This window comes from Nothoprocta perdicaria, unplaced genomic scaffold (assembly GCF_003342845.1).
Source record: "Nothoprocta perdicaria isolate Ctin4 unplaced genomic scaffold, notPer1 scaffold_250, whole genome shotgun sequence".
NCBI lineage: Eukaryota > Metazoa > Chordata > Aves > Tinamiformes > Tinamidae > Nothoprocta > Nothoprocta perdicaria.
Window position 1 is genome coordinate 718129 of NW_020455478.1, and position 11472 is coordinate 729600.

The 11472-nt window shown below is 67.1% G+C and overlaps 1 protein-coding gene across 1 annotated transcript; it reads left to right on the forward strand.

Moving 5' to 3' along the window:
- Positions 1 to 325: 325 nt before the first annotated feature.
- Positions 326 to 10564, forward strand: TBC1D10A (TBC1 domain family member 10A). The gene is made up of 9 exons (XM_026040197.1): positions 326 to 498; positions 3033 to 3132; positions 6447 to 6554; positions 6900 to 7006; positions 7628 to 7742; positions 8202 to 8267; positions 8624 to 8813; positions 9767 to 9921; positions 10115 to 10564. The coding sequence occupies exons 1-9, from the start codon at positions 326 to 328 to the stop codon at positions 10505 to 10507; spliced, it is 1407 nt and encodes a 468-aa protein (XP_025895982.1). The 3' UTR covers positions 10508 to 10564.
- Positions 10565 to 11472: the final 908 nt, after the last annotated feature.

Here is an 11472-nt window from a genome sequence, read left to right on the forward strand (position 1 = left end):
GTTGCCTCGCGGCCCGCTGCCGTGCCGGCGCCGCGCTCCCGCCTGGCCCTGGCCGCTGGCTCGAGGGGGAGGCCGCCCGGGAGCATCCCGAAGCGGCCGGGAAAGCGCCGGGGCCCGCGGCGAGGAGGGGAGGGCGCCGGGGCCCGGCCGGGGGGAGCCTCCCGTGGGGCTCCCCGTGGCCGGGAGCGAGGCGGGCTCCGAGCGTGGGGAGTCCCGGCAGGAGGGCGCGTGCTGCAGCCCGGCCTCGGCCTCGCCGCGGCGGCGCCCTGGAATGCGGCGCGGAGCCGCGGAGCTGGTTTGGCCGCGTGCTTCTCCTCTCGGCGACATGGGCGTTCTCGCAGCGACGCCCGGGGAAGCCTCGGACGCGGCTCCATCCCCTCCGGCGCAGCCCTGCGTGGCAGCGGCTCCGCTGCGCGCCATGCTCCCGCGGGCCCTCGTGCCCGATGGGGCCCGGCTGCCGCCCAGCAGCACCGCGCGTGTTCCCAGCGCGCCTCCCGAGTGTCTCGGCTCTCCCTGCCCCAGGGTCSCTTGGGCCCCTCGCTTGCGCCCTGCGCGAGGAGCGGAGCGCACAGCCGTGCCCGCTGGGCGCCCGCGATGCTGATTCTGCCCCCGTCCCAGCGCTGGCGCCGCTGCCGTGCTGATGCCCGGTCCCCAGGACACTTCTGGTGGTGGCGGTCCCGTTGTCCGGGCGGCCGCCGTGCAGACGGGAGCGTGTCCCTGCTGTCGACCCGGTGCCCTTGGGCTGTCGCTCGCGCGTGGGCTGCTCCGCCTGGGACGCGGTTCCTCCCAGCTGCCTCTCTCCTGCCGTCGCCCCGTGGCCCTTTCTGCTGTTGTGCCCGAGCGGCTTCGACGCTCTGTTCCGCGCGCTGCTGCCCCGCGGCTGCGCGTGCAGGGATCCAGCAGCAGGGGCCGGCTGCCCTCCCCGCCTCGTGGGCCCTGCTGGGCTGGGGGCACCCGCAGCGTCGCTGCCCGCGCGGCTCGGCAGGCAGAGCCCCTGCCGGAGCTCCCGGCGGAGCTGCCGCACACACAGGGCTCCGTGGGGCCCGAGACGTTGCCCTGGGGCTGGGCCCTCTCCTCGGAGGAGCCTTTGGGAAGAGGCAAGGATAAGCAGGACACGCCAGGGCCCCGCGTGGCCCTCTCGTAGCTCCGTGCGGCAGGGCTGCCCTTGCCCTGCAAGCAGGGAGCGCTGGGGCCCGGCGTGCACCTGTTCTCCCACCGGCATCCGGGGTCTTCCTCCGCAAGCTCCAGCCGCTTCCATGCAGGATTGGATGGGGAAACTGCTGGAGCAGGGTTGGATGGGGAGTCCCTCCGCACCGGGCGTGCAGGCACTACCATTGAGCTCGAGGTTCCTCCCTGCAGCGGTGCCGCGGGGGCCGAGCTGGGAGGCCGATCCCTGCGGGGTGGCGCAGGGAGCGGGGCCGGCCGCGCTGCTGTCCCTGCGCCCAGCGCCTGGCACGGGACGCAGGGCAGGAGGGGATCCCTGAGCCCACGCGCTCCGCCGGGCCGCGGGCCGGCCGGCTGGCGGCAGGGCCTGGAGCAGAGCGCGCTCCCTGCTCTGCGCCCGCTGCCAAGCTGGCATCAGCTGCAAACAGCTTCCCGGGCTGGCGCCRCTCCAGCGGGACCGCATCCAGATCCTGTATCCAGCGTCCAGAGCTCTTAGGCTTCCCACGCCTCCGAGAGCCGCCGATCCGCCGGCGCGGAGCCGGCGCTGCCCCCGGGTGCCGGGTGGCGCTTGCGGGGGAGCCGCCTTCGCGGGCGGCTATGCCGAGCAAAGCGGGTCCCTTGGGAGCACTTGGCCTGCCCTGGCCCTGCTGGCGGGCAGGACTGGCGCTGGGCACCGTGCAGCCGGACGCGTYCCCTTGGGAGCGGCGGCTCCGCGTGCCGTGCTCCAGCTCGCAGCAGGACCCACGCGGCACCGCGCTGGGCACCGCTCCGCACACGGCAGAGGGCAGGTCTCTCCCACTCCTCCACTGAGACTGTGTAGGGACGAGGTGTCMCCTGGAGCCACCGCCTCTTTGGCAGGGGCCTGAATGGCCTCAGAAACCCTTGGGAATCGTTGAGCTCCTGCCTGTGCGTGCTGTGGAAGAGCTTCCGATCCCCTGGCATGCGGACAGCAGGGGCCCAGCCGAGCTGCCCCCGCTGCTCGCAGGCCCCGGGGCTCGTGGCACCCAGGGGGCGGGCGGTGACGCGGGGGCGGCCCGGGCTGCGCCCCGCGGAGCACGAAAGGCCRCGGCCGCGCGCGGGGCAGCCCGGGAAGCGGCGCCCGAGGCCCCGCCGCGCTGACGTGGTGCTCGCGCCGCAGCAGAAGTGAGAGTCGGGCTGTGGCCCCGCGGCCGAGCCGCGTTTCGGTCCCTGACGCCTCCCCGCCTCCTGCCTGCCTCGGAAGGGTTAAATTTTATTCCTGATCTAGGCTAAGCTATTGCTGGAAAGCACTTCCCTCCTTCCTGGGGGACCCTCGGCTGGGCTCGGAGCCGGGCTTGGAGGAGTGCCAGGCTTTTGGGGCGCGAGTGGAAGCAGAAGCGAGCGGATAACAGGCTGCAGCACCCGGAGCTCGCCGGCACGGCGCTCCTCGCAGAAGCCGCTTTCCAGCGGCGCCCCTGGAGCCTCCCGCGGAGCCGGGGCTCCCCGCGTGATGAGCAGAGTGCGGGAGCCCGAGTGCCAGTGCTCTCGAACGCGTGCCGTCCCCGCGCAGCGCTCCCAGCCGACCYCCTTTCCCCGGCGCGTGGCCCTGGGGCGGCCGTGGCGATGGGGCCCAGGCCGTGGCGGGCAGGTTTCCCTGGCTCTGCCTGACGGGTTTGCCAGTTCCACCCCCCCCTTGCAGCTCTGACATCTCTTTGCTGTTTGGATGCTGCCGTGGCTGTGGAGAGGAGCTGTGTGGCAGCGAGGGGCAGCAGCACCCTCTGCTCTCCTTGGTGCGGTGGGCAGCACCCTGGGGTGCTGCTGGGAGCAGCAGGGCCCCTGTGATGTAGAGAGGGAACCAAGGGCAGCGTTTGCTCCTTTACTGATGGCCATCTCTTCCTCTCCCCCCGCAGGCTGGAGGAGGTGCCCCTGGAGGTGCTCAGGCAGCGTGAGTCCAAATGGCTGGATATGCTCAACAACTGGGACAAGTGGATGGCCAAAAAGCACAAGAAGGTGGGTGCCTGTGGCCACCCTGTCCTCTGGGACAGGGCTGCAGCTGTCTCCTGGGTCACCGGTGTGTGTAAACAGGAGGCAGAGGCAGATTTGGGGGTACAACAATGTTCCCTTGAAGCTTTGGGGCACTTACGTTGGCTAGTGTACGTGCCACCAAGTCCCCAAGGCAAACTTATTTCCCTCAGATGATAGCGGCTCGGAGAGGCCAGTCCTCCCAGTGACGCTTCTTTCTGTGGGAGGTTGAGATGAAGTTTGCRTGTCCTCAGCCAGACTGCTCCTGCCCACATCCGTCCAAAGGAATCATCCCACGGCCGGCGTCTGCTCCCTGCCGGCCTGGAGACTTCCTAGGGCTCCTTTGGCTGCCGCTCTGGCTTGCAGGCAGCCATGGGATTCATTAGGTCATGGAAACATCTTGTAGACAAAAAAAATMTCAGACTAGGAAATATTTGAGCCTGGTGTGTGCGCGGCTGGTCTGCARGGCAGGTCCCGTGGGAGACTGGGTTTCCCCACCTCTTGGGTAGCGCTTGGTCCACGCAGGACAGCGCTGGTGTGTTGGGCGCTCCCTGCCCCTCCTGAGCGCGTGAAGCGGGTGGACGGGGTGCAGCAGCTCGTGGGCTGTTGAGGCCGCAGGCTCGTGGCGGCGGCGCTGCCTCTCCGCGCGTGCCGCGCTCCCCGCCGGAGCCGCCCGCCACGCGGTGTCCCTCCTGGAGCGCCTCGCAGAAATCCGTTTCTTAGTGCTCGTGCTGCATTTCAGGGAGCTTTTCAGAACGTGGCAGGTGGGCGCTTTGTTCTGCACGCAGCTTCCTCTGCTCTCCATGTGGTCTCCTGCAAGGAAGGAGTTTCTCCCGAGGGAGGTCTCCAGGTTGTGATGAGTTACTCCAGCCACCCTCCCCCTGGCAGAGGAGCTTCCCTGTTTTTCTGCTGACATCCTGGGTGTCCCTGTGGTGGTGTTGGGATGTGTGGTCTGTCTTGCGGTGCAGTCGGTGCTTGGAATCCAGGACGGCTGAGCTGGAGCCTCAGGTTTCTTTCCAGAGAGCTCTTTGACCACTATGGCCCCTCGGATGCTTTTCCATCTCCACCCTTGGTGTTGGCTCATAGCCTGGCGGGTTGGGGCTGAGCTTTGGGCCAGCTCCTTTGAGGCCTGCACAGCTCACACCTGTGTAGCTCTAGGCGCCTGAAATGCTCCATCCCAGGTCAGGATCCCAATGGCCTTGTGTTCCTCACGGAGCTGAGAGCCGCCAGCACTGCAGGACAGCCCTTGGCCTTTCCAGCCAGGCTCAGGAGGACAGATGTGAGCAGGAGGGTCCTTCCTCTCCCAGCACTCCCACGGGGCTGGCACTGTGCCAGGGCTCTTCACCTTGGGCATCTGTGTGCCCCTAGAAGRGCACAGGGATGATCCTGAGGACCAGCTACTCTGGGGATACACTGGGGCAAGGGCAGGACCCCGTGCGATGTCCGTGTGGCCAAGCACGGGCCGGGGGGTAGCGCCCTGGCCAGCCCCAGCGCTGCCTTGGCAGCCTGGCTCGTCCTCCCGCGTGGCCCCGGCCGAGCGGAGCCGGCCGGCCCCGGGGCTGCCGAGCGGAGCCGCTCCGCTCCGGCAGCGGCGTTTCCTTCCTGCCCGCCCGGCTCCCGGAGGAGGAGCTGCCTGCAGCCGCCCGGGCACTGCGCGCTGCGCTTCCTGTTGGCACAGAGGCCTCGCGGCGCCGGGGCCGGCCCTGGCGAGCAGGCGGGTGGGCTGGCGCGTGGCGGTGCTGCCGCGCTGCCGGGAGCACAAGTGCTACCCGGTTGCACTGGCACACGGGGGAAATGGGCTCGGGCCAGGCGGGAGAGGCCCGTGGCCACGAGTGCCAAGCAGAGCTGAGGCTCTGGCTCCCTGCCGAGCTGTCGTCAAGGCTCCGCGGGGCTTCCCGCTGCCCTCCGGGAAGGTGGCCGTGTCCTGGAGCAGGCCTGGCTCCCGCTGAGCCCTGCAGGCTGCCGGGGCAGCAGCTCGGGAGCAGTCAGCGGTGGCTCTCGAAGCACTGGCACATCTTGGGTGCTTGGTGCCTGCCCCCGAGCAGGGCCACGAGGTATGGAGGCTGGGACACGAGCTGGGTTTCTGCAGAGCTTCGTGCCGAGCGGCTGTGCTGCAAGCCCGGGTCTCCTTGGTGCCCGCCTTGCTGCGAGCCCTGCCTGAGGACCTGGGAGCTGGCACTGCCRCCTCCACAGGAGCAGCGGGGCCGAAAGGGGCTGTCCTGGGGCCTCGGGGTTCCRACCCTGYGCTCCCAGCTCTCCAGGGCCACCTYGACCGGCTGCAGCRTGCGGCTGTGTCCCGGCTGCAGCCTGGCAGTGCTTTCAATGTCCTGCTCATCCACTTGGTCTCCTTGAGTCCCCATTGTCCTGTGTGGAGGACCCAGCGTGGGGCGTCCCTGCCCCATGCTGCGGTCACGGGGAGGGACGTGGTGGCTCTGACGTGCTGGGGCTGTGGCAGTGGCAGGGTTAAGTGAGCCTCGTGCCCTGCCTGGTGCTGGTGTGCGCTGCCCGCGCTGGACTTTGGTCCTGGCCGGTGCCCTGTGCCAAGGGAACCCGGAGCTGAGGGCAGGCGTGGAGCTGGCCCAAGGGGCCTCGTGAGCCAGCACCACTTGGAGCTGGGGCCGCGGGGCCAGGCCTGCTCCCTCATGCAGGGCACACGTGGCAGCCGTGGTGCTGAGCAGCTCAGCAGGACAGGTCTGCCCGGGCTGTGCAGCCCTCCGACGTCTGCGCCTGGCAGGGGATGCTGGAGGGCTGAGCAGAGCTCTCCTGAGAGCAGCGCCGGGGCAGGGCACCGGGAAGCTCGCCCTGCATCCGTGGTGCTTCCCATGGGCTGTGGAAGCCACGCGCTCCCCACCTTGGCTATGGATTTGTGTTCAGGCTCTGCGTGGCATCGTGTACTCGGGCAAGGTTGGGCTGTCCTGAAGCCATTTGCAGGGTGCCAGCCCTTGGCATGGCTCCTAGCTCCGCATCCCCAGCTCCCTGTTGCTGCTCCAGCTGGTGTCCAGGCTCGTGTGCTGGGGAGGAGGACGGGAGCAGATCCCAGCCTGCCTGGCCACACGTGTTTACCTGAGAGCCCTAAGGTCCAAAGCGCTGGACCACCTGCCATCAGCATAGGTTTGTGGGACCTGCAGCCGGGCGTCCGTCCTGCTGCCGTGTGACAACACGGCCCCGTGTGGGATGTGGGGAGGCTGCAGCTGGCCAGCCTGTCCCTGTGGTGCGATCCGGGCCCGGCTCCCCTCTTGCTCTGGGGACCTCTCTGCCCTGCAGTGCTCGGGTGCTGACGGCTGCGTCGTGCTCTCCCACAGATCCGCCTGCGGTGCCAGAAGGGGATCCCGCCCTCGCTGAGGGGCCGAGCCTGGCAGTACCTCTCCGGGAGCAAGGTCAAACTGGAGCAGAATGTCGGCAAATTTGATGTAAGYCCGGGCAAGGTGCTCCCCACCCCTGAACCTCCTCGGAGCAGATGCTGCGTGTGCTGCGGCGCTTGGCTCCCGTTCCTTCCAGGCCTGGGCTGTCGCTGGGGTCCTGGATGCTGCTGCGTCCTGCTGTGTGGGCATGAGGGCTCCTGCTTGCCCCAGTGAGACCCTCAAATGCACCTTGCACCCAAGCGGGTGGCAGTGGTACATTCATATCTGTGCTGCCTCCTCTCCCTGGTTTTGGGGCTCCCCCTCATGGCCACTGTCCTGGCTGCCGTCTCACTGTGGGCCCCGCATCCTCGCGGTGTCACCTCGCACAGCTCACCTGAGCCCTCTGTCCCGCAGGAGCTGGATCTCCTCCCAGGAGACCCCAAGTGGTTGGATGTGATTGAGCGGGATCTCCATCGGCAGTTCCCGTTTCACGAGATGTTTGTGTCCCGTGGAGGCCATGGGTAAGTGGAGCTGCTTCGCGTCCGGTGCTTGGCAGCTGATGCACCGACCCCTTGCAACACATGGTGTCTCTCCCAGCTAGCAGAGCTCAGTCCCTTGAGTGGTGTCACCCTATCTCGCATCCCTAGTGTCYTCGGAGGCTCCAGGTGAGGGCTTAGCCCAAGTTGGCTCTCCAGGGGTTTGGTCCCTGGGTCACGGCCATTGGCACCAGCTCCAACCCCAGCAGGGTGGGCATTGCTGCAGCAGGAAGTCAGAAGGTGGAGAATGGAGGTAGCTGATGGTGATTTCTGCATCACTCGAGTAATGCAGAGCGCAGCAGGTCCCTGCGTGTCTGTATCCCTGTGCTCGCAGCCAGGGCTGCTCGGGAGCTGCTCACCCTGTGCCGCCGTCCCTGGTGGGAGCACTGGTACAGGGAGACGACTGGCTCCCTGCCTCGTCTGCACTGACTCTGCTAGGGTGTTCCTGCAGCCCCTGGGGCCTGGGCTGAGAACAAAGCAAGGCTTTCCAGCCCGGTTCCATCTTTGGACTCTTGCCAGAGACCCACCAAGGCCGCCTGTCCCCAGAGCTCGTTGGGCTCTGTCCCTGCTGGCTCTGCACCTCTCCTAGCCCCTGTGTCTCCGCAGGCAGCAGGACCTGTTCCGGGTGCTGAAGGCCTACACGCTGTACCGCCCTGAGGAGGGCTACTGCCAGGCCCAGGCCCCCATCGCTGCCGTGCTGCTCATGCACATGCCAGCCGAGGTACGAGGCCGCTCAGGAGGACGGGCAGCCCTGGGGAAACGCTCTGCCTGGAGAAGACCTGGGCATGGGAGGAGGCAGGGTGCTCGGGGGGAAGCAGAGGCACCTGCTGCTGSGCAGGGTGCTCACAGCACTGCCTGAGCTGACTGCCAGGCTCCAACTCCCCAACTGCCTCCCTGTGTGATTGGAGGCTGCCCGAGCATCTCGCTCAGGGAAACTCAGCACCTCTGCTGCCAAGGCCGGGGCAGAGGTGGGAACCCTGCCCTGCACTCTCCGCTCCTAGGATGCGATGCCCAGCCTGGCTCTTGAGAGCCGATTACCCCGAAGCTCGGCCAGTGTGGGGCTCTGCCCTTCGGCCCAGGTGGCTGTGCCACCTCCTGCCCCAACTGAGCCTCCTTCCCCTCCCCTGTCCCTTGGAGCTTTGGGGCGTTGGGCACTCACACGCTGTGTCTCGCCTTGCAGCAAGCGTTCTGGTGCCTGGTGCAGATCTGTGAGAAGTACCTCCCTGGCTACTACAGTGAGAAGCTGGTGAGTGAAGGGCTGGCACCGCCTCTGGGGATGGCAGGGGTTTGACCCGTCTGTGAGCCGTGAGCTGCCCTGGGTCCTTATGCCCGTGGGAAAAAAGGGGCAGAGGGGAGTGCTCCCAGGGCTCCCCTTGGCACCCAGCCGGGAGGGATTTGGGGCTCAGCTTCTGGCATTTGTGGGGCACAGCTCYAGTCCCTTAACCTGACCTGGGGATTATTCTGTTCTTCTTGCTCTGGGGTGTTGGGGTTGAGCACTGGGAACCTGAACCCCAGCTCTTAGCCTAGCCCTTTACCCCACGTATAACCACTCACTGTAGAGCTCAATCGCCATGGAGCTCAGTGCTGATGTTCTCTCTATAGGAGGCCATCCAGCTGGATGGGCAGATCCTCTTCTCGCTGCTGCACAAGGTCTCGCCCGTGGCCTACAAACACCTGAGCAAGCAGAAGATCGACCCCATCCTGTACATGACGGAGTGGTTCATGTGCGCCTTCTCCCGCACGCTGCCCTGGAGCTCTGTGCTGCGCGTCTGGGACATGTTCTTCTGCGAAGGTGGGAGCTCCTCCTCGTCACGCGCCTCTTCCTGATGGGGTTTTGCCTACAGCAAGGCAGGGGGCAGAGAGGCCTTCTCCCTTTGGGGTCCCTGTGGCAGTTGACAAGCCCCCACTTGTGCTTGCAGCAGATGCACTGCAATGGGCTGCTTGCTTGCATCTGGCAAGTGGGAGCAGGTGAAGAGCAGGTTTGAGGAAACTGGGCTGCTGGCAGAGAGACCAGACTGTTCGTGTGSGGTCTGGTTGGGGAGCTGAGGGCACATTCGTGGCTGCGTTAATACACGTAGGGGTTGTAATCTGCTCCGGACCCCTAGTGCCATCGTCTGTCCTGGCTGCGCTCAGAACAAGGACTGCGCCTCCCCTTTGCTGGTGCTGGCAGTGCCGTTCAGCTCTGCTTCCCCTTGCAGTGCTCCCTCCCAGGCTGGGTCTGCAGCAGATGTAATGCAGGGCTCTCCCGTGCCCAGTGTGTTCAGCAGGTCACTGCGGTGCTGGGGCTCTGGCCCCCCAGCCTAGGCTTGGGGAGCAGCTCGTACAGGCCACAGGTATGTGCCGTTGTCCGTAGCCAGGCATCCCCAAGCGAGCCTGAGCTCACAGCTGCTCTTGGGTGCTTCCTGGTGCCCAGCGAGAGCAGCCGCTTCTCCASGCACCGTGTTGCAGGCAGAGCCACTGGTGTGCAGACAGACAGTGGGATCTCAGCCAAATATTTGATGGGATTGAAGGGAGCTTGGGGCAGRCAGGACTGGGCGGTAGAGCAGGCCCGCCCTGGAGCATCGCTGTGCCTCGGTAGCTGCCCCAGCACAAGGCTGAGCAGACTGCCTTGTGCCATACATGGTTGGCATCTGGTCTGTTAGGATGTCCTTGGGAAAGAAACGGGCACAGGAGCATCACGTGGGATGTAGTGACAATGTCACTCTCTACCTGCTAGCACTCAGTGTGCCATCTCCTCCCTCACAGGGGTGAAGATCATCTTCCGGGTTGGCCTTGTGCTGCTCAAACACACGCTGGGCTCCTCGGACAAGCTCAAGTCCTGCCAGGGCCAGTACGAGACCATGGAGAGACTGCGAGCCCTCAGCCCCAAGATCATGCAGGAGACATTCCTGGTGCAAGAGGTGAGGCGATGGTGAGGGCCGAGGCCCTGGCTTTTGGGGTCTGTCCTGGGGTGAGGACCTGYGCGCTGCCCAACGGCTGCCCTGCAGAGCCGCTCCTGCCATTGCTGCTCGTGGGTCCCTGTCAAGCGGGGTGGCCTTTGGGTGCCCCGTATCACGGGGGGACTGCGATGGCATTCGTCTCTGTCCCTGCCAGGTCATCGAGCTGCCCGTGACGGAGCGGCAGATCGAGCGGGAGCACCTCATCCAGCTGAAGAAGTGGCGGGAGCTGCACGGGGAGCTGCAGTGCAAGTCCCCCCCGCGCCTCCATGGCGCCAAGGCCATCAGCGACGCGGAGCCCCCCACCCACAAGGCCCTGGAGCCCGTGCCCTCCATCATCGTTCCCCCCGGGCCAGCCCCCGTGCCCAAAGCCCGCAAGAGCAAGGAGAAGAAGCGAGACAAGGGCCTGGCCGGCCCCCCCAATGGCCCCGAGGCTGAGGGCAATGGGGCAGCCATCTCTTCCCGGGAGCTGCTGCACCCGCCGGTCTCTCCCCACCACCAGTCCAAGGAGAGCCTGAGCTCCCGGGAGAGCGAGGACACGTACTTGTAGGGCCGGCGCGGGGCCGGGCCCCCACCCCGGGCAGCCTGGGCTCAGCTGGGCTGTGCAGGCGCCCGGGCCCAAGGACACTGCTCCCTTCCCGAGGAGGGAGGGAGGGAACGGGCCTGATGGGGGGGAATTCTGGGCTGCAGGGATAGGGGATGGGCTGCTGGGCTGTGGGGCTTGGCTGCCCCTCTTGGGGACACTGTGGTGTGCAGGGACCACAGGGGCACTTGCGCATGGCACGGGAGCGGTGGGGACCCAGGGACACCGGTGGGAGCTCAGCTCAGGTGMCAGGGGTGCCCCTGGGTCCTGCCTGCCCCCACTTCAGCGCTGGCTCTGTCCCCGTGCCTGCCCCCCAGCAGGGAAGCACCGGTGCCAGGCGGGGGAAGAGCCCCCGATGAGCTGCCTCCCGAGGGGCACCCTCGGCATCTTCTCCCCCCCACCAGCTGCCCCCTCACCCCCTGTCCCCCCTGTCTCTCCTGCGAGAGAGCCCGACCCAGTTCCCCAGCACTTGTGCCTCATACAGCGGGACTGGGGGGCCGCGAGGAGCCGGGCTGGGGGGTCGGGGCTGGCCGCCCTGCTCCTCTTTATCTAGCAAGGATGTATTAAGCTGTAGCCCAATGTGTAGTACCCAGTTTACCTACTCCCTGAGCCTATTTATTGTCCCTCGGGGGTGGCAGCGGTGGCAGGACAGAGGCCGAGGTGGCCTGGGCAGGACGGGAGGTGGCGAGTCGGCCGGGGCGCGGGGTGGCCCCGGGGGTGCCCTTGGCCGGGCGCCCCCAGCGGGAGGCCCGCACGGCTCCCCCTTCCTCCTCTCGGCGAGGGCTGGGGGCCACTTTGTAAAATAAAAGCGGCGAACACGGTTTTGTACAAAGGGTAAATAAAGCAGCGTTGTGTAGAGGCGCCGCGCGTGCGGCTCCCTGCGCCGGCCGCGGGACCGGGGCGGCACCGGGGCGGCACCGGGGTGGGGACGG

Coding starts and splice junctions, on each gene's coding strand:
- TBC1D10A (XM_026040197.1), top strand. CDS start 326: ATGGGCGTTCTCGCAGCGACGCCCGGGGAAGCCTCGGACGCGGCTCCA. Junction 7,743..8,201: donor TCATGCACATGCCAGCCGAG/GTACGAGGCCGC, acceptor CTCGCCTTGCAG/CAAGCGTTCTGGTGCCTGGT. Junction 9,922..10,114: donor AGACATTCCTGGTGCAAGAG/GTGAGGCGATGG, acceptor TGTCCCTGCCAG/GTCATCGAGCTGCCCGTGAC.